General features: G+C 36.2%; 1 protein-coding gene across 1 annotated transcript; it reads left to right on the top strand.

Annotated features, from left to right (window-relative positions):
* Positions 1–9: 9 nt before the first annotated feature.
* On the top strand, positions 10–22,757 carry EIF3M (eukaryotic translation initiation factor 3 subunit M). The gene is made up of 11 exons (XM_051966963.1): positions 10–148; positions 8,193–8,325; positions 9,778–9,916; positions 10,104–10,227; positions 10,378–10,472; positions 14,149–14,232; positions 14,970–15,069; positions 15,968–16,049; positions 21,054–21,197; positions 21,998–22,058; positions 22,572–22,757. The coding sequence occupies exons 1-11, from the start codon at positions 107–109 to the stop codon at positions 22,690–22,692; spliced, it is 1,125 nt and encodes a 374-aa protein (XP_051822923.1). The 5' UTR covers positions 10–106; the 3' UTR covers positions 22,693–22,757.
* Positions 22,758–22,890: the final 133 nt, after the last annotated feature.

The raw sequence follows: 22,890 nt of genomic DNA on the forward strand, positions 1-22,890 counted from the left end.
CGGTGACCCGGAAGGACTTGTGCGCCGGCGGAGCCGGACGCAGGCCTCTTTTCCGGTCGGCGTGGTACAGCGAGCGCAGGCCGCGGCGGAGCCCAGAGCCTTCGTCATGAGCGTCCCGGCCTTTATCGACATTACCGAGGAGGACCAGGTCGGCGCTGGGGAATGCGCGGGGCGCGGGAAACGCGGAGCGGGTGGGGGCGGGGTCAAAAAGTCGCCAGCTTGGGCTCGGCGCGGCGGGCCCTGGCGGAGCTTGAGGCCTGGAGCGGGTGGGGGTCGGAGGACGGGAAGTGGTGGCGGGATGCTCTGGGGCTGGGTGAGGGCCCGGGCTCCCGGGCATTGAACGGCAGTGCGCGCCGAGGAGCCCGGCGTGGCGGCTCGGGACGCTGGGGCCTCTCCCCCGGGCGAGCCCCGGAGAAGAGTGGAGTCCACGCGGGATTGGCGACGGAGAAGTCGGCCTCCGTCCTGCCTCTGCCTCTTCTCGCTGTGTGACCGTGGGCGAGTCACGCCCCCTCTCTGGGCCTCCTGTTTCCTCATCTGTAAAATGGGAAAGTTGGACTAGAGATGGTGTCTGACTTCCCTCCTAGCCAGGAAGCCGTGACCCTGCGGAGCTCTGGAGCCGGAGGCGTCGTGGGGGGCGGGGAGGTGGGGAAGTCATGGGGACACTCTGTGTATATCTGCTCCCAAAGCACTGGGTGTGACTCCAACGGGTGGACCAGGGCTGTTTTAAAAGCGTTTTCCATGCGTAGACGAGTCTATCTGCATGTGTTAATCATGCAATCGGCATTTATTATGCGCCTTTCTCCTCTCAGGGAGATCATAGGCCAATAAGGAAACAACTGTGTACAGACGAGCTGCAGATGGGATAAATGGGGTGACAGGCAGAAGGCCATGAGCACTAATGAGGAGGGAGAGTCTTTCAGACCTGGGGCCGGGGCTGCAGACGAGAGGTGGAGGCCAGGGGCCGGGTCACCCTATTGAAGAGTCAGAAAAGACCGCAGAGGGGGAGCCCTAGATATGGAGGACTCAATCTGGGAAATGAGGGGCAGCTCCTGGGATTTTGTGTAGGGGAGAGATCTGGTCCAAGCTGTGGTTCAAGAGTTGTCGCCCTGGCAGCGGGAGGAGGGGGCCGGGCCCCTCCGAGCCTCAGCTTCATCTGCACCCTGACACAGTCATTGTTAAGGTTCCCTGCAGCTTTCTTTCTAAAACCTGCTATGGAAACTGTTTTCTCTCAGCAGATCAGCAATTTAGCTGCAGCTGATGATTAGAGTACTATAGATAGGCAGCAACAGGAGGTTAGTGAAGGATCGTATTAACAGTATATGCTAGAGGAAAAACTTGACTCCTGAATTAGCCCTTATCTGCTGTACCACCGGTTCACGGTGCCCAAAGTTTTGCTGCAGTTTTAAGATTTATATACATATGTATCTATACACTTTCAGAATTGCACTGGTCCATTTTGTTGGCTTGCACTATTTCTTGGTGGTCACATCTCGTACTTTTTGTTATGTTAATTTATGAGCTACTCATCGGGAGCAGGGAAACCTGTTTGATCTATGTGAAACTTGTATTTTTATGAAATGCCTGTCTTTGGTGTTTTTCCTGTGATTTAATCAGTGGTTTTATTATATGTTAGGTGGTAGGGATACAAAGACAAAAATAAAACTGTCCCCACCCTCAAAGGAAGATGTTATGTGTGGGGAGATCATGTGTACTAATGCCTGTACAAAATATTTAAAAAGTAAAATGTGATGGGAGATGGGGAGACGGTAGAAGCTGAGGTATTCCTGAGCTTTAAAACTAGATTCTGAGACTTGAGTGTGAAGAATTAATGCATTAGAGATATGTGGGACAGACAGCCTTTGCAGCAATAAGGAGGTGGGAAATCGAGTTTTGTTTGAAGAATTGTTTTGTCATTGTCCTGTCCTTGTAAAAAAAAAAAAAAAAGCTAATTATCAGGTGATAAGATGTATATTTAAGATAAAATGTCACTCTTTGTGAATAGTTTTATTTGAATCTTGTTGAAATTCTTTTTGATAATTGCACTGTTATTACTGGCTTTGTAGGTAGCCTGTGAAAAATCTCTTGCCTAAACTGAAAACCAAAAGTGAACTAACTAAAAAACTAAATTAAAAAAAAAAAAAGAAATTGAATTCTTTAAAGTCTTTAACAAGAAGTTAGAATTTTAAATAATGAAGTATTTTAGGAAGCTAAGAATAAACAGAAGATTTGTGTCCAAAGTAAAATGAAGTGTCATTTGTGCTTCCTTCAGACTCTAGGGTTCTGTGATTCTGAGGTGACTGGACTAAGCAATGCCTAATTGGCTGGAGGGAATGAAAAGGTATGGGTTAGAGTTGGAAATAAAGGAAAGGGGGAGAAGGTAAATATAGTGGGAGTGATAGGATGGAACTAATTAGCCTCATTTCCTATTGCTCATTGTTAGGATACAGTTAAATACTTGGGTTTTCATAGACTTGAGAAAGGAGAGATTGTTCAAGACTTAAAAGAGCCACTGAAAAAGCCTAGAGTTTGGAGGTAATAAAGCCAGCGTCACTGGGTGACATTTACAGGGGGTGGGGGAAGAGGACTGTAAAAATGGCAGGGGCTGGGTTAGGAAAGCCTTTACAAGCAAACCAGAAGGTGTTCAGACCTGCACTTCAAGAAGGTCACTGACAACTGAGGAGAAGATGGATTGGCACAGGGAGGGGCTTTGTCCAGGCCAGTGGTCAGGCATGAGATGAGGACTTGCCCCAGTGTCAGGCCTTAGATGTGTGCCTAAAGGAAGCACAGGCAAGACTGGCCATTGAATAGGTCTATCAGGGATGAGAAGGGGAGGAGAACATCCAAGTTCTGAGTTTGAGGGACTGGGAGGCTGGTAGGACTCTTGATTGTAATAAGAAAGTTAGGAAGGGAGGAAGGCTTAGGGGAAAGATGAGTTTCGTTTAGGACTGTTGAACTTAAGAAGTCTATGGAATATCCATTTTGAGATGTCACAGACATGTAAAGAGTTGAAACAGAAGGTCAGCGTATAGGTCAGGATGACTCGATCCCAGAGGCATCAGTATGGAGATGCTGATACGATCCCCAAGTGAAGTGTTAAAAATGGAGAGGAGAGACTAGGACAGAACACTGTGGGACCCCCACACTTTAATGGAGATCCAACAAAGAAAACTGAATGACTGGAGCAACAGGACAGAGTGGTATCATGGAAACCAGTGATTGAGCACTTTGAGAAACTGCAGGGAAGTCAAGAAGGGTGAATATTGAGAAAGGACTATTAAATTCAGCAATTAAAGAGATCAGTGGTGATTTGAGGAAAGTACAGTTTGGGTTGATGAAGTCAGAAGAAAATTGAAGAGTAAAAGGAAAGGAGACCGGTTTGTAAAAGGGAGGAGAGATACTGGACAATAGCTAGCAGGAACAGATGGATTCAGTAAGTTTTTTGAGGAGGAAGAAATTGGGTGTATTTGTAGACAATAGGAAAGCATCCAGTAGAGAGAGATTAAAGTTTAGAAAGTATGGGTGATAGAGGAGATAAACTGTCAGAGAAGACTAATGGAATTGAGTCACAGAGTGATCCATTATTTGCTCTGGCAAACAAAAGTACCACCTCTTAAAATGAGGGAGTAGATGATCTTTAAGGTCCCTTTTTTTGAATTTGTGGCCTTGTGATCATATTTTAGTGTTTTGATGTAATTTCTAAATCAGCTCGTGTTTTTCCCATTTTTGAAATAGGTAATAGATTAGTCAACTCATGATTTCTTGCTTGCTGCTCTAAATTAGATTCATCCAGGGCAGCTAGGTGGCACAGTGGGTGGGAGCACCAGTCCTGAAGTCACTTCCTAGCTGTGTAACCCTGGGCAAGTCACATAACCCCCAATTGCCTCAGAGGGAAAAAAAGCACTTGGGGCCACTGAAGATGACAGGTGAAAACTATGAAAAACATGTGGACAAAATGTATCTTTTGACTTGTTTGAAACGTATTTTGGTATATATCTCACATAAGTCACACTACTGCCTTCCCAAAATCACAAAGAAAGAAACTTTAGGAGTGCGCCAGGCTAACCCAACATTTAAAGCCCTTGATGGACAAAACACTGGGCTTATAGAAATAAAATAAAAATAAATTCCTGTTTTCAATGAATTTGTATTCTATTTGGAAGAAAACAATAAGTAAACAGAAAAGTATAGATATATGATAATTTGGGCCATTAAGTCTAAAATTAGGTCTCTGGGGGAACTCGCTATCTTCTGAAGCAGTCTGTTCCTGTATTGTTAAGGTTTTTCCTATATCAAGCCAGAATTTGCCCCTTCACAATATCTACCCATTGCTCTTATTTCTATCTCTTGAGACAAGTAAAATTTTAACATTAGACAACATTGCTTGGTATGATTGCTGGAAAATAGACCAACACTTTCAGGAATAAATCTGTTCCATTTCCTAAATGCCCCATTCCTGTTATTCCACATAATAATAATATCCTCAAATCCCACCCCCACCTCCCAGACCCTCCAGAATCATAACCCCATATTTGTTTTTCCTTCATTTTTAATGAGAGCCAATGACATCACAGGGTGATGACCACATAAATTGGATTTAAGTGAGGCAGAGTTGCACACAGTAGGCAGCTTAGAACAATTCTTAAAGGTTCATAAGAATCCAGTGAAAGAGAAGGGTAGCAGCAAACCCACACTCCTGTGATTGCCTGACTTTTACATGTCCTTTGTATCTATTAGGTTTTTCATGTGGTGTCCCTGTCTGCAACACCTCCCCCACCCCTTCATCTCGTTGTTGGACTGAGCTCCTTAAGTGCTCACAGGAACTGTTTAATTGCCTTTCTTTATCTCCCTAGCATTTATCCTGGTGAATGGCATACAGTAAGTGCTTAGTAAATGCTGGTTGACAAGTATTGCCTATGCTAGACAATGGGAAATACATGAGATAAAGGCTTAAATATATAGGGTGTGTTTTGGTTTTGGGGGAAGGGAAGGGAGAGGGGTTGGTTTTTGGTTTTTGCTGAGGCAATTGGGGTTAAGTGACTTGCCCAGGGTCACACAGCCAGGACGTGTCTTGAGACCAGATTTGAACTCAGTTCCTCCTGACTTCAGGACTAGTACTCTATCCACTATCAACTAGCTGCCCCTGTGGTTGCTTTTTAAGACTAAGATTCATATTTTTAATTTTGGGGTTATATTTATATATCCCTGGATGTTCCTTTGTTATTCCTCTGTAAAAGAAAAAAAAGGAAGAGAAATGTTGAAATATTCTTGCACCATAGGATTTAAAAACATGAAGTGTTTAGGGAAATATCTAAAAGGGATGAAGCCTAGAAGATGCGAGTACTCAGCTCTGTTCTGCTAAAGACATTCCTAGTTAGGTGATTTTCCTTGCCTGTGATAGAAATGTAGCAGCTTCAGCAAACAACTTTTGCACCCTGCTCCTTTCCTCTTTATCTGCAATGCAGTTCCTATAGAATAGTCTTTACTTAGTAGAGAGCCTTTTTGAATTTCAAGCCAATTTTAAAAGAAAATAGGCCAAATTTAGTAAAGAAATGATTTTTTAAGACTTCATAAAAAGGTTAGTGTGGTACAGCATTTGTGTTGTTTTATTAGTACAATAAACCTAATTCAGCACACATATATTAAGTGCCACAGTGTACAGCACTATCCTAGGTGCTCAAATAAAAGAACAAAATACTGTACCTGCTCTTGAGAAGCCCACACAATACCAGGGATATGACATACATGGACAGGATAATTTTAGAAGGAAATGGCTGTTAGCAGTGAGGAAGGAATCAAGGAAAGGCAGGGAAGTCTGGCTGCATCTTGAGCTGTCTTCCCATAGAAGTCCATAACTGTAAAAAGTGACTTATTTAAGGAATGAGGCACCGACTAGAAACACAAAGGTGGGATTTGTATGCTGCATTCAACAAACAACTTGGTTTGCAATTTGGCTAGAATGTAGAATTTATAAAGGGAAGCCAAATGGTGTGAAATATGACAAACTACAAAAGCAAATAGGACCCAAATTGTGGAGGGCCTTAAATGCTAGGCAGAACAGTATATATTTAGAAGCAATGGGGAGATATTGAATGTGATGTAGTTATGCCTCAGAAGCAGTAGGGAGGATATTGTGGTCAAAGAGGAGAGACTAGAAGAAGGGAAACTCATTAAGAGAAATAAGGGCCTGGCCTGGGATGGAGAGAACTAGAAATGTAGATATAGAATAAGACAAAATTTGAGTTGTTTAAAATTGGGGAAAGAGTCAAGGACCTTGGGCTGAGGTTACAAATGAGGTGAAGAGAAAGTTTAAGATTCACTTGAAGTAGGGAAGTTTAGATATGGTAGAGTTTGGTCAGTTTTGGTCCTGTTAAATGTCAGGTGCATAGGGAGCATCCAGGAAGATGATGGCAAAATAAGTTGATGTTACTTTGCCTGTTTAACAGTGAAAACTAATTTTTTGTTTTTAAGCTGCTAAATAAAGTGTTGTGTTCAGAAAATAAGTGTCCATTAGAAAGAAGGGTTCTCTAGAATCATAGAAACTTGGAAGCTGAAAGGACTCAAGCTGTCTAGTGTTGTTAATTTGAAGAGCTAAATTTCTGCCCAAAACAAGAGGAAAGAATTTCATCAATTCAATTTCAACCTTTAAAAAATTTTTTTTGATAGTTTAAGCAAACAAAATGTTTTTCCCTGTGCAACAGAAAATTTTTCCTGCTCATTTGTAAATGCCTTTAAGGTACAACATTGTATTTATCACTGTATTTTCTATATTTCAGAAGTCATCAAACTCTTAAGAAAGATGTCATATTTTTAAATATCCTTAGGTTGTAACTTTTTGAAAAGCTTGTATGTATTATATGTATATGTGTACATTTTATATCTATCTCCATTGATTCTAAATATGTAATAATAAGCTCCCCTAAATGACTTCATGCACTAATTTTTAATGTATACAGGTAAGTATAACAGATTTGTTAAGTTGTGTGTTATTTTTTTACTCATTTAGTCATTAAGTGTCAAGTATTGAGCCCCAGTTTGTGCTAGGTCTAAGTTCCAGGAATACAAATAAATCCCTACCAACAAGGAACATTTCAGAGAAATAAGTAATACATGTATCAATATATCCAGAATAAATACAAAGTAGTTTGATAGGTAGGGCACTCACTAGTAGTGCTTCATCTGCACTAGCACTTGAAGGACTGAAATATAAAGAGCAAATTCTATAGAAAGTTTTGTAAGGCATTTTACATTTATAGACTTAAGAGCCTTCTCCCATTATCTCATTAGTTTAACAATTTTGGTATATTAGCTGATTATTGTCTAAGAGGGCAGAGAGAGAACTCTGCCCCAATGGAATATGATAGAGAACTGCAGGGTTACAACAAGAATAGGTATAGCAGTAAGTCCTAGATTGGGGTAAGACAGGGGATATTTGGAAGATGGGGCCTTGATTAAAGAGGTGGCCTAAATAGTTTTCTTGGTAGAAAGTATCATTCTAGCTCTGAATTTGAGCTACTTTTCTCCTCAAAGGCTAGTCATTCATTATTCCTAGTGCTTTATTCACTTGGGAAGTAATGAGTTGAGCCAACACACAAATAAAGGTTTATTAACTTATTTTTCATAAAAGAGCTTAATGTAGCTCTTGCTCTTCCATAGCTGTGTACAGACTAGGGGCTTGGTAAATGTTTGTTGATAGAAGAAAAGAATAAGTTAAATTAAACCAGTTAAATTAAAAGTGCTTGTTAAAACATGTTTTAAAAAAAAAAAATTAAGTTTGCAGGTTCCAGGTTAAGAATCTTACTTTAAAGCATCTAGATGTGGAGCATTCAGAGTACTTTAGGAGGATCTGGTATAGTTTGCAAGCTTTGAGGACTATCATGAAGTTCCTTAGCATTCCAAATAGTTTTGTATCTTTGTATTTGGTTATAGTTATATTTCTATTTAGAGTTGGGGGATAGGGAAGTGATGATAGCATTTCCATTCTGAAGGAAAACCGCTTGGAACTGCAGAATTCTGAAATGGAGGGATTTTTGATCAATAACTATAGACTTCCATTTTTTCTAAATAAGTTTGTGAATGTGTATGTGTGGATGTACAGTTCTGTGTCCATAGGCAGGCATCTGGATATGTAGATATATAATGTGTATGTGTGTATATATATATAAATCCTGTATACAATTTCTTCGGGTTGATAGGCTGCAGAACTTCGAGCTTACCTGAAATCTAAAGGAGCTGAAATCTCAGAAGAGAACTCTGAAGGTGGACTTCATGTAGATTTAGCTCAGATCATTGAAGCGTGTGATGTTTGTCTAAAAGAGGATGATAAAGGTTTGTCCCTGATGTTCTTTTTTAGAAAATTCACAGGTATCATTTCATTGAGCATGTTATTTCTGTTTATAAGAAATTTATGATTTAAAATTTCCCGTGATGGCTATTTTAAAATTTGTCGTACCGATCTTTTGACTTATGTTGTAATTAAGGAATGATTCCTTCAAATTGTATCCGAGCCCACTGAATGTAACAGTAGGCTATCCTCTTGAGAACTGTCCCAGCTCAGCCTTGATTTTCTTTTGACTTATTGGTTGTGTGATCTCCAGCCAGGAGATGTATAAATACCTTTAGCCATCCTTCAGCCTCCCCAGATTTTATTCCGTTCCTTGTCAAGGAAGCTTTGGTTCTTGACTAAGTCCTGTCCCTTAAGTGACATTATTTTAACATTGTATTTTAACAGTAGTTAACAGATGAAGAGTGCCTATTTTTATTAAAGACCCATCTTCATTAGGCTAGGTAAATTCTCAGAGAGTCTGTCATATTTTACAATAGGAGAGGCAGTGTGCCATACACAATGGAGAGAGGACTAGTCCAGGTTAAGAAGATCTAATTTAAACACATACCTCAGACTAGTAAGGTATTTTTACCCTTTCAGTGCCTGAAGTAAAAGACTAGATTATAGAAATATTGCCAAATTGGGATTAGTAAAGTTAATCTACACTGATGAAAGTGCATCTAAACAAAAAAGTGGGGGGAGGGAGAGGTACCCTTAATATTGTACAATTTTGAAGTGAGTTTGAACAAAAGAAAGCTAAAGAATATTTTCCCTTTCTCCTTGCTGACATATATATTAAAAGAACAAATACTTATTTTCACTTCTTTAGAAATAAGTTATAATGCTCTGAACATTAATTATATTAACTAGGTTTTCTTAACATATAACAGTCAAGAATGAAAAGGCCCACTCATAATTCAATTCTCAATTATATTTCAACTTGATGGGTTTTTTTATTGGCTTCTTATCGTTTCCATATGTACCATAAACTTGTAGAAATATTTAAACTATCTTCTCTACTTTGGAATTAAATGAATACAGTCTTAAAGCCTGAAAAGTTATACAAATGCAACAGATAGTTTACACTTGAACAGCATGCCAGTGAAATGTGTGTATGTTATATAGCTGATAATAAGTCATCAGATATTTACATGTGAATATATAAATTATGTGTGTATATGTATCTCTAGTTCCTTGAATGTTGCAAATTCAAAAAATTAGCATAATTTGAGGTGATGAAGGACTTCATTTTTTATGCAACATGTTGAAGAAAAAGAATCTCTTAACTCTCTGGGCACAGAGTTACAAGGAACCGGATTAGACCTTTTTACAGGTTGGAACCCTATTTAAAGGTCTTTATTCTTATCAATACTCTTATCATATATAAACATTCCTTTAGCAAAAGCATTAGCATTATTATATCCCAATTGATTGCACCACTAATGTTTGTATAGATGTCGAAAGTGTGATGAACAGCGTTGTATCACTCCTCTTGATCCTGGAGCCTGACAAGCAAGAAGCTTTGATTGAAAGCCTGTGTGAAAAGCTGGTTAAATTTCGGGAAGGTGAACGTCCATCCCTGAGACTGCAATTGTAAGCAAAAATTTAGAGGCTGGAATTTGAGGAAATAGTTTCATAGTACCACTTGTAGAGTCATCTTTGGAAATTATATTGGTATTGTTCTTTACTAGACATAAGTGATTAACACTGTACATGTAGGAAAGAATACAAGTTAATCTTAAGTAGTAGATGTTGGTTTTAATCTTTTGTTTTTGACTAGGTTGAGTAATCTTTTCCATGGAATGGATAAGAATACCCCTGTAAGATACACAGTATATTGCAGTCTTATTAAAGTAGCAGCATCTTGTGGAGCTATCCAGTATATTCCAACTGAATTGGATCAAGTAAGTTATTCCTCCTACTTGTAGGGGGAAAAAAGAATTTAAATTTTACTGCTAAAAAGAAAAAAGTCAGAAATTCTAAATGATATTTCTTTTAAATTGGAATTATGTTAGACTGTGGGGCCAGCTTTGAATTTTTTCTCATTGCTTTAGGTTCGAAAATGGATTTCTGACTGGAACCTCAACACTGAAAAAAAACATACTCTTTTGAGACTACTTTATGAAGCACTTGTGGATTGTAAGAAAAGGTACCCAGAGATAATGAAGTAATTTTAAATGCTTCAGGAATTATAGGCGGGCGAGGGACAGGTATATTGGATAACATTTAAGCGGGGCGAATAGTTTGGCTCCACTTTTTAAATTACGAAATTGTCATAAATCTCATTCTGTACATTTTACACTACTTAATTTGAACGTGGTTTTTCATTGCATCTGTTCAGATTGGTATCTTAAGAGCTTCTTCGTTTAATTCTAAGTTAAACAATTCTATCTAGAAAGATGACTATAAAGTTAATAGCGGAATCTTTTTGCAATCTTTAAACATTTAAAAAAAAGGAAAACTCTTGCTTTTGTTCAGAAAATGGTGCAAATGTTAATCCTCAAGCTTCATAGCTTTATGCCAAGTTTATTATTTAATGGTGCTTTGATGTCTTGGTGCGTGGTAGTGCTATCTCTGTTGTTTAATGGCAAAGGGGGGGTCTATCAATCAAAGTTAACACAATCAAAGTTTCTTGTGTAAACAATATCTTTGAGACAAAACTTTGTGGTAGACAGTGCTAAATGGGTGCCTATTAAGCTGTCCCAAAAAATGGAAATTCTAAGAGTAGTTTTGAACCCAGCAAATTTCTTACACCCAAAATGTTGGGGTTTTTGTTGTTTTTACTTAAGTACCACTGACTTAATAGCATATACAGAAATGATAGGTTTAGTGCAATTTAATGGGATTAATATGTAGTGTTTTCACTAGTGAAGAATAGCTCTTCATTTTCAAAATTAAAAACCTGGGATTGGAATATCATATCAACTTCTGACTGCCCAGAACTTTTATCATCCATGGCAGTTTGTTAGGTGATTTCATTTATTTTGAAAAACTGGTCTTCAGAATAATTTTAGCATACCTTTTTACTCTAGTTCTTGTGGCTAAAAGATTTAAAAAAAAAAAAAAAAACAATGTTCTGCCTCTCTCCCCCTATCTTTCATTATGGGTGGGTTTACTTTGATTCTTTATTAAATATTACTTGAGTTAAAATCATATAAATCCTGCAACAACCTATTACATAAGATCTGTAGGAAATTCTTGGAAGTTTGTTTATCTTGAAAGCTAGAAAATCTGAAAGTTTTTCCCAGCGGTTTCCCCTCTTTGGCAGAAAAGAAAATAAGCAGTGACCTTGCACTCATGACCTGATTCATTCTCCTGGATCAGTAGGCACCATCTCCAACATGCTGGAAATCCCATAGCAGAATTCCAGTCTTAGCATTTTTAAGATGTCAGTAGAGAGAGTTTGAAAAAACTCATTTAAAAATATATATATTGTGAATGAAAAAGTTTGTTTTAAAGTTAGAGCCATATTTTGTTGGCAATTTATGAAGTCCCCCAGGTTTTTATTTTAGAACCATTTATGGATTACAATTGTTTTAAAATTTAGTTTACCATGAGAAACAAACTATATCTATCCTTTTTCAAGTAGCAAGGTATTCAGCAAGCACTTAAATAGCTTTTTAGATAAGCATGAGAAAGTAGACATCTTCTGCAATGTTGTCTCTGCTTCTCTTCCCCCATCACACCCTGTCCTTTATTAATGCTCTTATTGTCACTGGGCTTCCCCTTGATTAGATGCTGTCACTTTGTAGTCCAGGACTGTTTCTTTGCAGCTTCATTCTCAATTTCTTAGATGTCATGATATAAAATTATTAAATATTGACTTCATTGTTGCTGTTAAAGCAGCTGGCCCGGAGTTCCTACCTTTATTTATCAATTCAACCAGGGTTCATTGTCCAAATTATGTCATGCTAGTGGTTAGAGAATGAACCTCCTTGTATATTACAATTCAAACTGTTTTTTAAAGAAAAAAAGGGACTTGACCTCTTTTGGACTTTGAAGAAACCATGGTTGTGAATTCATTGACAGCCCCCAGTTCTGGAGTCAGCCCATTTGCCAAGAAATAGGAAAGGAAAAACACTGGATTCGGAATGAGGAAATGCAAGTTAGAATCCCAATTCTATCACTGACTGGTATGAGCAGATTACTTTTTATAAGTTTCTCTTAGTTCATCAGTACAATGATAGTTTGGAGCAGATCATGAAGATCCCTTCCAGCTCTCCATACACCCTTCAGTGATAACGAAACCAGTCTGATTATTAAGCTACTTAAAAATCTAACCAGAAAAGAAATATTTAAAGATTAATCTCTCCTCCCCTCAGAGTCTAAAAAGTGGATTTTTTTGCTAAATGGCAAAATGACCTTTATTGTTCTTCATGTCATAGCATTTCAGAAGTTTGTGAGCATCTCCTTATAATTAGATTTATTTGTTGAGAACTTATGCCCTTGGGAAGTCAACCTGAGTTTCACAAATTTATCATTTTATAAGATAGACTAAAACTGATACATTAGGAAAATCATTAATGTTAGCTTAAGTGATCCAGCCAAATTTTGGTGTTGATGCCACAAGGCAGCTAGTTATGAATAAAATAAAGTGAGAATATTGGTAGTGATGGCAACTTTACTTTTTTTTTTAGATTTATTTTTATTAAATTAATTTTTCCTTTCACGTCTGTAAGTCTCTTGACAATCATTCCTTCTGTATTTCAGAGATTACAGGCATAACACCCCTGCAATCTGGAAAATCCCTGTAAAATTTTTTGGCTTCCCTTTATATCAGAGAAGAAATCCCAATTTATTTTTTTCTTTTATGGGGTGTTTACAGGACCTTATTATAAAATTTGGGTTATTACTATATAATACTAACCATATATTTTATGGATTTCTGAGTTTCTAAACTTTTGGGTCATCTGCATGTCATCTGCAGCTTCCACAAAACTTCCCCAAAATTTCCATGTATTTTCTTATGCTGACCTGTAATATCTCAAAACTATGATGGGGAAAATTGTGAAGTGGAAGAGATAAGTGTAGATTTCCTCATTCATTCTGAAGCAATGAATTCTTTGAAGAAGATGCCATTATTATTTTATCTGTTTGAAATGATTAAAGTGAGTCTCAAAAAGGTTAATGACCTGGGCACACTTATCCAGTGTACCTGCAAGCTACACTTAGTATGTTTCATTTTGTAAAGTGGGCATTAAACTTATGACTTCATTTTTATTTGAGATGAAGGATGAGAAATAGGTTAGGTTCACCAGATACAGTAGTCAGTGACTACAGTAATCCAGTATTTGATAAACCCAAAGACTCCAGCTTCTGAAATAAGGACTCACTATTTGACAAAAATTACTGGGAAAATTGAAGATAAAGGATGAGACCTAGCATCTTTTTTTACTACATTTACATGTTCTCTTTTAAATCAATGTACAAATTCTGACTGAAAATTGAAAAGAAAAAGATCTCTGGTAAATCTTACTTTGGGTTGGTTTTTGTTTTTTTTTTTTTCCTTAAGAATAGCATTTTTTGTTTTTGAAATAAGTGGTACAGCTTCTATTTATTTTTTCCTGATTGAATACAGATATGTGTATGGAAAGTACTCTAATAAATAATAAAAACCTGTTTCTTCTAGCTAGGAAAAACTTTCTCTGGTGCTTAAAATGAAGAATGAAGATACATATTTTATAAAAACCCAAATTCAATTTACCAAAATTGCTTACCCACATCATTTTGAAGATAATTTAAAATGAAGTTACAGAAATATCTGGATAGTAACTGTAGTGATTTTTTTTTTAAGTTCCTAAAACAATATCTTATTTTTCCCTTAGTGACACTGCTTCAAAAGTCATGGTGGAATTGTTAGGAAGTTACACAGAGGACAATGCTTCTCAGGCTCGGGTTGATGCCCACAGGTAATTGTTAGAGTGCTTCAGAAGAGTCCTTAAACTTTTTTCTAAGATATTGTACTCACTGTGACACTGATGCCAGATTTGTGACTGTGGCTAAAAGTCAAATGACTGCGTTACTTACAGAGTCTAGCATAATTAAATCTATAAACAGACATTAGAGGGGGGTGTTAGAACATCAGAAATTTCATGAAAGAACCACATGAAATTTGAACACTATGCTGCATGTATGGAATTAAGATTTCCTCTTACCCCAGTTGAAGACCCTAGAAGGCTCCCAGCTAATCAGAAATTCTTCAGAATAGTTTGTAGTCATCAAGTTTTCTGAGTTTTCTAAGACCTTCCTAATGAGTGCGCTTTGTGAAGGTCAGGGAAATCTGGTGCCCCGTCAACATTCTAAAATTCACAGTAAGTATTAGTGGTTGATGTTTTCAAAATAAGTCATAATTTATGTGACTGGGAAGGGAGAGGCCCCAACCTGGGTAATGCTTCTGCTGAGAAATAGTTGAATTCTTTAATTAGGCATCTGGGCCTTATGAACTTGGTTTATTGCCGTTGCATTTGAACTCTTTGCTTTGTATCTTCCGTGGTTTTATGTGTTTGGCTTTTGCCCATTTGCTGTGCCACGGCATTTTGATGTTATAAATGAAGTAGGTTATGCTCTGCAAAAAGCTGTGAAAATAACAAGTGGACTCTTAAAAGATTCTTATCTTTAAAAATAAGATGTTTTGTTTTCACATTAGGTGTATTGTAAGAGCATTGAAAGATCCAAATGCCTTCCTTTTTGACCACCTTCTTACTTTGAAGCCCGTCAAGTTTTTAGAAGGGGAGCTTATTCATGATGTAAGTAGCTCATCTTTTTAACACGAAAATGTTCTGTTCATAAAGTTACACCACCAAACAATATATGATTTTGTTCTTTGTCTGTGATCATTGGTTTTAAATGTGAACAAGAAGGTATGGATAAGAGAGAAACCACACCACAGTCTCTTTAGATGGGGCTTTTGCCCTCTCCCCTACCACAGTCACCTCCCTGGCTGTCCAGTCTAGTATTAAGCAAATGTGTCTATTCAAACTGCTTCTTGGGGCCAACTGAGTGGCTTGGTGGTTGGAACATTGAGCATGGAGTCAGGAAGACTCAAATTCAAATCCCACCTCAGGCACTTACTAGCTATAAACTGTAAATAGTTATCTGTTTATACAATGCTGGACAGGTCACTTAACTGTTCGCCTTAATCCATGGAAAAGGAAATAGCAAATCACTCCAGGATCTTTGCCAAGAATACCCCCCAGAAGGTATTGTTATGCTATGGTCCATGAGTTACTAAAAGACAAGACTGAACAACAATAATAATGACAATATATTCAAGAAATTTACCTCATTATAATATGAATATAAAGCCTAATTGGGGAGAAAAATCTTTTGGAATTCATTAAGTTAAAATGACTTTCCAAGGGGAGGTTTGAGTGAATTTCAGATTTCCTGTTTGTTTCCTGTTATCTATGCCATTGCCCCCATTAACATGGATAATTGAGACTTGACCATGAATTATTGCTTTCTCCAAATTAAATGAGTCTTCAAAGCAAATAAGAGAAATATGTTAAAAGAACCTTATGCTACTCTGTTACAAGAAGTAATGATAATTAGTTTGAAAACTTCTTAAATATGTCATGGTTTATTTTCTGTTTTACCATACAATGTTTTACCGTATCCTTGGTTTGTTTTCTTCCATTTATCTAGCTTTTAACCATTTTCGTGAGTGCTAAATTGGCATCCTATGTTAAGTTTTACCAGAATAATAAAGACTTCATTGATTCTCTTGGTAAGTTTTGGGGGGGTGTTGTTATTTGAAATGGGATGGGAGGGTACACTGTCATTTTACTCCTGTTTGTTGTCTGAGGTCTCACTGGGGGAGGGAGAAGAAGGGCACTTATTTTGGGAATGGGGGGAGGAGTATATGCACCCTTGCAATGGGGGAAACTGAGAAGAGATGAGTCAGTGGACATAATGGAAACGGCATCACCACAGAAACCGGGGAACCTGGGCTTTGGCCCCATCTCTCTGTTACTGTGATCTGACATAAATCCTTAACTTTTCTAGACCTCAGGTCTCTAATTTATAAATTCTTCCAGTTCTTAACTTTCTATAAATATGGAAATAGCAGTGTAATGGGTTTGTTGTGAAGTTATGTTGAAAATGATAGTGTAGACTTTAGAAAGTGTCCGTGGGGAGGAGTAGTAAAGAGAGGGACCAAACAAAGAAAAGAAGTTAAACATCTGAATATGCTGCTGAGAAACAATTCAAAGGAAAGTTTTCCTTGTTTTTAAGAGAAAATATTGAGTTTATTAAGATTGAAAGGTTAAATATTTAGTTAGAACAAAACAAATTTACCTGTCTGAAATTCTGAGAAAATTAATTTTGCCAGTATTATTTTTTTTTAACTTTACCCTTTTAAACTTTATTTTTTTAACTTTAACTACTTAGGGTTAAGTTTGACATGCATTCAAAACCTTTTAACATAATGACTGGCAAATTTCAAAGCAAGAACATTAAAACTTAATGTACTGAACTTTAATGATATTGTTAGCACCTTTTTCTTGAAATTCCATGTGGTTTTTGTAGATAAATGAGTCAGCTTTTGGGAGCAGGTACAGAACAGCCACACATTAGAGTGACTCTGGATAGATCCCTGACATTCATAGTGCTTTAGGCCAAAGGCATTGATTAGAATGATTCTTGCCAGTGAGGAGAGATGTAGAAAACCATAGTATAAAAAAAAAAGTAGCTATGGTTTTGTGTGTTTTTATTGTGTAAGATGTTTCTCAATTATATTATGACCAGGACTCACCATGGAGTTTGCATTTGCTACCTCTGCTTTAGGCAGCAGCATTTAGGTCTAGAAGCATCTAAATTAACAAGTTGCTTTGACAGTAGGAAAAAGACATTAGTCTAAGCAATTTTTCCTCAATATTGGAATAAAGATACTCCTTATAAAAACAGAGAAGAGTGGTTTCCATTATCAACATTATGGAAATTCATGTAGGTGGCAATTTGTTGAACAGTTCTATCTCCCTTGTTCATATCCATGTAATTGTCACAGCACAAGGGAAAATTAACTTGCTCGCCCATTTAATCAATTGGTAAACATTTAGAAAGTGTCTGCCTTGTGCAAGCTAACATAGTTTGTGTGCATTTATGAAATTTTGGTGATTCAAGATTAATGAACTTATACAAGGAAACGTGATTGACCTACTTCTGTCCCAAACTGGCTCTGTATTCCTGGGTAAGACATTGATCTTCTCATCCAAGACTTTTCTCTAAGGCTCAGCTTCATTCCTCCATATTAGTTGGTGTTCTTCAAAAAATACATAGTAGACCAAACTATTATAGCTTATATAAAACCAGATCTAATCTGTTTCTTATTTGGAGAAATTAAATTTGTCCAGAGTCTCAGGTTTCAGATTAGAATAGACTTGGAGATAAACAAGTGTATACCACCTCATTTTACAGATGAGAAACCAGAGGCCTGGAGCAGCCATATGATTTGTGATTGTGAAGAAAATGTTGCCTTCACTTTGACTTAAGAAAACCATCTCATTTTCTTCAAAATTCTGTGCAAAAATAATGTAGTCTGAATCATTAAGTTAAAAAAAGGTCCTAAAATAACTTAGTACTTAAATTGGTTTCATGGACTGGTTGTCTAAAACAACTAGTTTGTGAGGATGTTGTCAATTTAGGGTTCAGATTTTTATTGCTTTACCTGGCTTCAGAATCCATGTAAGTCAGATATAAGGCTTTAGGATTACTCTGAATTTTCCCCATCCATAACACATTTTTAGAATAAGCCAGTTGGGACTCTCACTGCCTGTTTTAGGTCTAGATAAGGGCTTATACAGTTAAGATTTTTGAAATCTCTTGTATCACACACCATTAGCTTCTATTTACATATTTGCCAGTTTATATTATAAATTTGAATCATAGGAATCAGAGAAGGGATTTGTTTTGGGGGGAAGGAGGGAAGAGTGTCTAAACTTTCCTTGCTTATTGATTAAGTAGCAAAACTGTACTGAAGGTACAGTAAGGTAAACTACAGGCAAATGTGTTTCTCTACATGTAATGCTTTGCCAGGGGCATTAGACCCAGAAAACCACATTGGGCCCCAGTTAATTTGTTTCATGGCATGAAGCTCTGTGATGGAATGTTAATGTCAGCAACCTCTTTATTTACACACTATGGAAAAAAGGAGTAGTAATTAACACTTTGACACTCCCCCATTGATGTGTAATTGACTGTTTCAAAGGAGCACTGGTTCATAAGCTATTGCATGCATTAAAATTGCGTTCTCTATATTGCAGCTTTGTAGGACAGGGGTCAGTGACAATGCAGAAATTGTTCAATGATGCAAATTTTTTTATTACTGCATTAAGGTTTTGACATATTAGTAATGAATAAATGTTTCCATAAAATTAGATTTTTTTTAATAACTTTGAAATTGAAATATGACACTGAATACTGTGACTTCATCTTTGAAAATAGTGTGTCGTTTTCCAAAACAAAGCAGAGGGCAGGGTGTGCAGCCTTTTACACAAATAGTGTTGGCTTAACAGTTGGTAATTTTGAGGATAGCTCTGAAGGGTTTAGTCCTTTTGTCTCAAAAGAGAAAACTGTCAGAATCACCAGCTGTTTTCCTATAAGAGGAAAAAAAAGAACTTTGCGTTCTCATAGGATTTGTTAGTTTATGCTGATTATACATTTTAAGAAGCAGCATTAAATTTTATTTCTTTGATACTTTTAAATGTATTATCTGTATTCTAATAAATTGTTTTAGTTTGGCATTGTCATATTCCCACTTAATTGAGAAGCTATTTAGGTAAACTGCCTGAATATATAAAAATTTCACAGGTTTTTCTTAAGAAGTAATGAACTCTACCACTGTGCACCATTGGAACTTGTTTAGGAGATGTAAATTGTTCGTTGCAAAAGATTTTCTATGTGAATTAAGGTATAGCATCAATTTTTTAAAAAAATAACTCATCAAATATGTGCATTAAAGATTGTAGCTCTAGTTCTTTGAAGATGACTAAAAACTTGAATAGGTGTAGATGCTGTCTCATTGAATAGCTTTTGTAGCTTCTTACAGGTGGCATCTGTTAGAATTTGTTGTTTCATTAACGCTGACAACTTGGGCCAACAGTAGCATAATCTTGTGTCAACTGAATCGCCCTAACATGTCCACATTTAATCTGATGTTATTCAGTTGCTACCTTTTTGCTTCAGAAAGTTAATCAGCATCTCATTTGCATTTGTTAATTAGGGTTAATGTGCACTAATTGATTTTTTGATGCTTGTAGATTTCCATTAAGCCCAGTTAGCAATAGTTGCTGGTGTACCTCATTCATTTGAGTTATGGTGATCATGTTTTTGTTGAATCTGTGCCAGATAAAGGAGCCTGCAACATAATTGTAGCTAATTAACACAAGATTATGCCCTGTATTAATGTGCTTCCTTGATCTTCCATTAATGTAGGAATGTTATAAATTTCAAACTTAAATATTTTCAGAATGACGATTTCTATATATTAACAAGTTGCCTAAAAGAAATATTCCTTTTTAATTTTTTTTAAGACAGTATGAACTGGAATCCATAAATGTTGAAGTCATTAGGACTGTTATTTGTACTTAACAAATGATCAAAGAGAAAAGAATCCTAGATTAATTTTTGGAAACTTGTCTCTCTTTAAATGTATTGATTCATTCCTATTTGTTTTGTAACTTGACTTTGTTACTTGTGGTGAAACTATTGATGAAGTCATCTCTTGTCTCTGGCTTTTTGAAGCCCCAAGTCTACACAAGATTATCCCCTTCGAAATTGTTCATACCCAATAGATACTTGTTGGCATTTATAACTATCAGTATTTAAATGTTAGACCCAGACTTAACTTTCAACAAGTCACTTTCATCTATGAGATGAGAGCATTTGACTAGAGCACCAATCTTTTTATAAACTATGTATTGTACTTGAATGTAAGATGCAGTGTTTTTAATTGACCATTAAGTGAACAGGTTGGACAAGTTTGCTTGTATATATTTCAGGTTTTGGTAAAGTTAATTGGAAAGAAAGTAGCACTAATTATTGTGTTTCGTTTTCTATAAAAATTGTTGCTTTTGATGTTCAACTACTCAGGAAACATGGAAATAGAACTTGCTCAACTAACAACTATAGTTGGTTGGTAGTGATGCATGTATTTTGCTTTACATATGGTAGGTAGGGAAAATTGTGACATTTGAAAATTAAATTTATGAAATTTAATGAAATTGGAAAATTTAAATTTGACATTACAAATGGGATTAACATAAAAGCTAAATAAGTAATGATTGGGAGAGAGTTGGCATCAAATGGAATGTGGACTTGTTAAATGTAAGCACCACAGTAAAATGATGTTTTAATTCTCTAAAGTACCTTAAAAAAAATAATTCACTGTCTTTTACCATTATGTGACTGGCTCTGCTACTGTCCATAACTGCAAGAAAAGGTATCTCTAGAAACATTATTTTACATGAAATTTGGTCTTAACATGCAGTTATTCAGTACAGATTACCTCATAAGACTTTTGAGCTACAGCAAAAATAAAGTGATTTGCACACATAAAACATTTCATAAACATTGAAGGGTTTTTTATTCCAAGTTACTTGTGCATAATTAGTGTCTTTTTACAAATGTTCTTTTTAATCGAGATTTTTATCAGGTTAGACTAAGTTATAAAGGTTGGTTTCTTTAGTTAAAAATTTATATTCATTATTGTTCTTCGATACTCTTTATCTTTCAGGCTTGTTGCACGAACAGAATATGGCAAAAATGAGACTCCTTACTTTTATGGGAATGGCAGTAGAGAATAAAGAAATCTCTTTTGATACAATGCAGCAAGAACTTCAGATTGGAGCTGATGATGTGGAAGCATTTGTTATTGATGGTAAGGGCCATTAGGTCTTTTTCCAAGAGTTAATTGTCTTCTCTATTTGGAATACCTAAACGTGAGATTTGATTCCTCCAATGTACTTGGGAAATCTCCAAAGCAAGATTCCTATTTTGTAGAGGTCTGTGTTTAGCTCTGTTAATGACCTTTGGTATGACGTCATTGTTTTGGGTAGATTCAGATTTACCATACATTGTCATACTGCTCTAAAACAGTAAAAATCTGGTGGATGTACAATTAGCCTGTACATAACATAGGTTATATTCCTTGTCTCCCCCCCCCCCCAAAAAAAAAAAAAAGTAGCATATTAAGCAATTCAGCTGCATTAAAACTGTTAATGTTCAGCTATGAATGGTTTTCTGTTTTTACACATATCCCTATGTATGAATTTCTAATGACAAATTCAGCAAATAAAAATTGATTTATAAAGCAAAAGCTTATAAACATGTAATCGTCTTAATGACTCTCAGTAACCTGAGGCTAATAATTTATAGAAAATGTTTCATCGGTTTTTTTTCTTATTGCCATTAAAATAGGATGTTTGAATCCAGTTTATAAAAATTATATAGGATATTGGATTAATAGATTGGCACATCAGCTATGAGATGCATGCATGACCTTCATTCTCAAATGCCTCATGTTACTTTGATTGTCATTAGCTTGGAATATCTAGTTTGTTAAAAATATTAGAAACACACTTGAATGTTCTCTATTCTGATTTAACAAAGATTTCTGATAGAGTGCTTATTCAAGTATGTATCCCTTCTGTTTTATAAATTTTTTTTTTTCCTTTTCAGCTGTAAGAACTAAGATGGTCTACTGCAAAATTGACCAAACACAGAAAAAAGTAGTTGTCAGGTAAGATATGGAATTCTTTGCGATTTTTTTGTAGAACAAGTTAATATGTTTTAATTATTTAACTTCTATATATCTGTTTACTATTTTAACTAGAAGCATGGCATTGTTCCTATCACTTGCCTGTGGTTAAATAGTTGCTATTTATCATAATTTTTATTAAAGTTCAGACTGAATGTGATTAGCTTATTTAATGAAAGAGTCCTATTTTCCAGCACATTTCATTTAATGACCCAGCATTGGCAAGAATACTAATGACTTTTGTGTCTGCTTTATATAGTTCTGCAGAGCAGGAGAAGGTCTGGAATCAGTATGGTGAAGACTTTAAATATATACATGTATATATGTGTATGCATATATATTCACATACTTATAATCTCACAGTACTCGAATTCGAGGTTATAAATTTGTTTTTTCTTATATTCAGCTTTGCCTTTAATAAGAGTAGAACATTCAAACTATTGTAGAGTGAAACACTATTGTGCTAATGCTTTCTTTCAATTCTTCAATTTGTAGTCATAGCACACATCGGACATTTGGAAAACAGCAGTGGCAACAACTGTATGACACACTAAACGCCTGGAAACAAAACTTGAACCAAGTGAAAAACAGCCTTCTCAGCCTTTCTGATACCTAAATTTTGATGCATGATTTTGTTCTCTTTAGACAATTCTAAATCATAGTAAAACATTCTAAAACAAATTTTGATACTGTCTTGAAGTTTATTGTCTCAAATTTCAAGTTAAAAAAATACTATACCAGAAATTTCAGGAACAAAAATAATAAATTACGGAAAGGAAAACATTTTGTTGATCTCTGTGCTGTAAGTTTTGTT

This window comes from Antechinus flavipes, chromosome 6, assembly GCF_016432865.1.
Source record: "Antechinus flavipes isolate AdamAnt ecotype Samford, QLD, Australia chromosome 6, AdamAnt_v2, whole genome shotgun sequence".
NCBI lineage: Eukaryota > Metazoa > Chordata > Mammalia > Dasyuromorphia > Dasyuridae > Antechinus > Antechinus flavipes.

Coding starts and splice junctions, on each gene's coding strand:
- EIF3M (XM_051966963.1), top strand. CDS start 107: ATGAGCGTCCCGGCCTTTATCGACATTACCGAGGAGGACCAG. Junction 8,326..9,777: donor TCTAAAAGAGGATGATAAAG/GTTTGTCCCTGA, acceptor ATGTTTGTATAG/ATGTCGAAAGTGTGATGAAC. Junction 14,233..14,969: donor GCTCGGGTTGATGCCCACAG/GTAATTGTTAGA, acceptor TTTTCACATTAG/GTGTATTGTAAGAGCATTGA.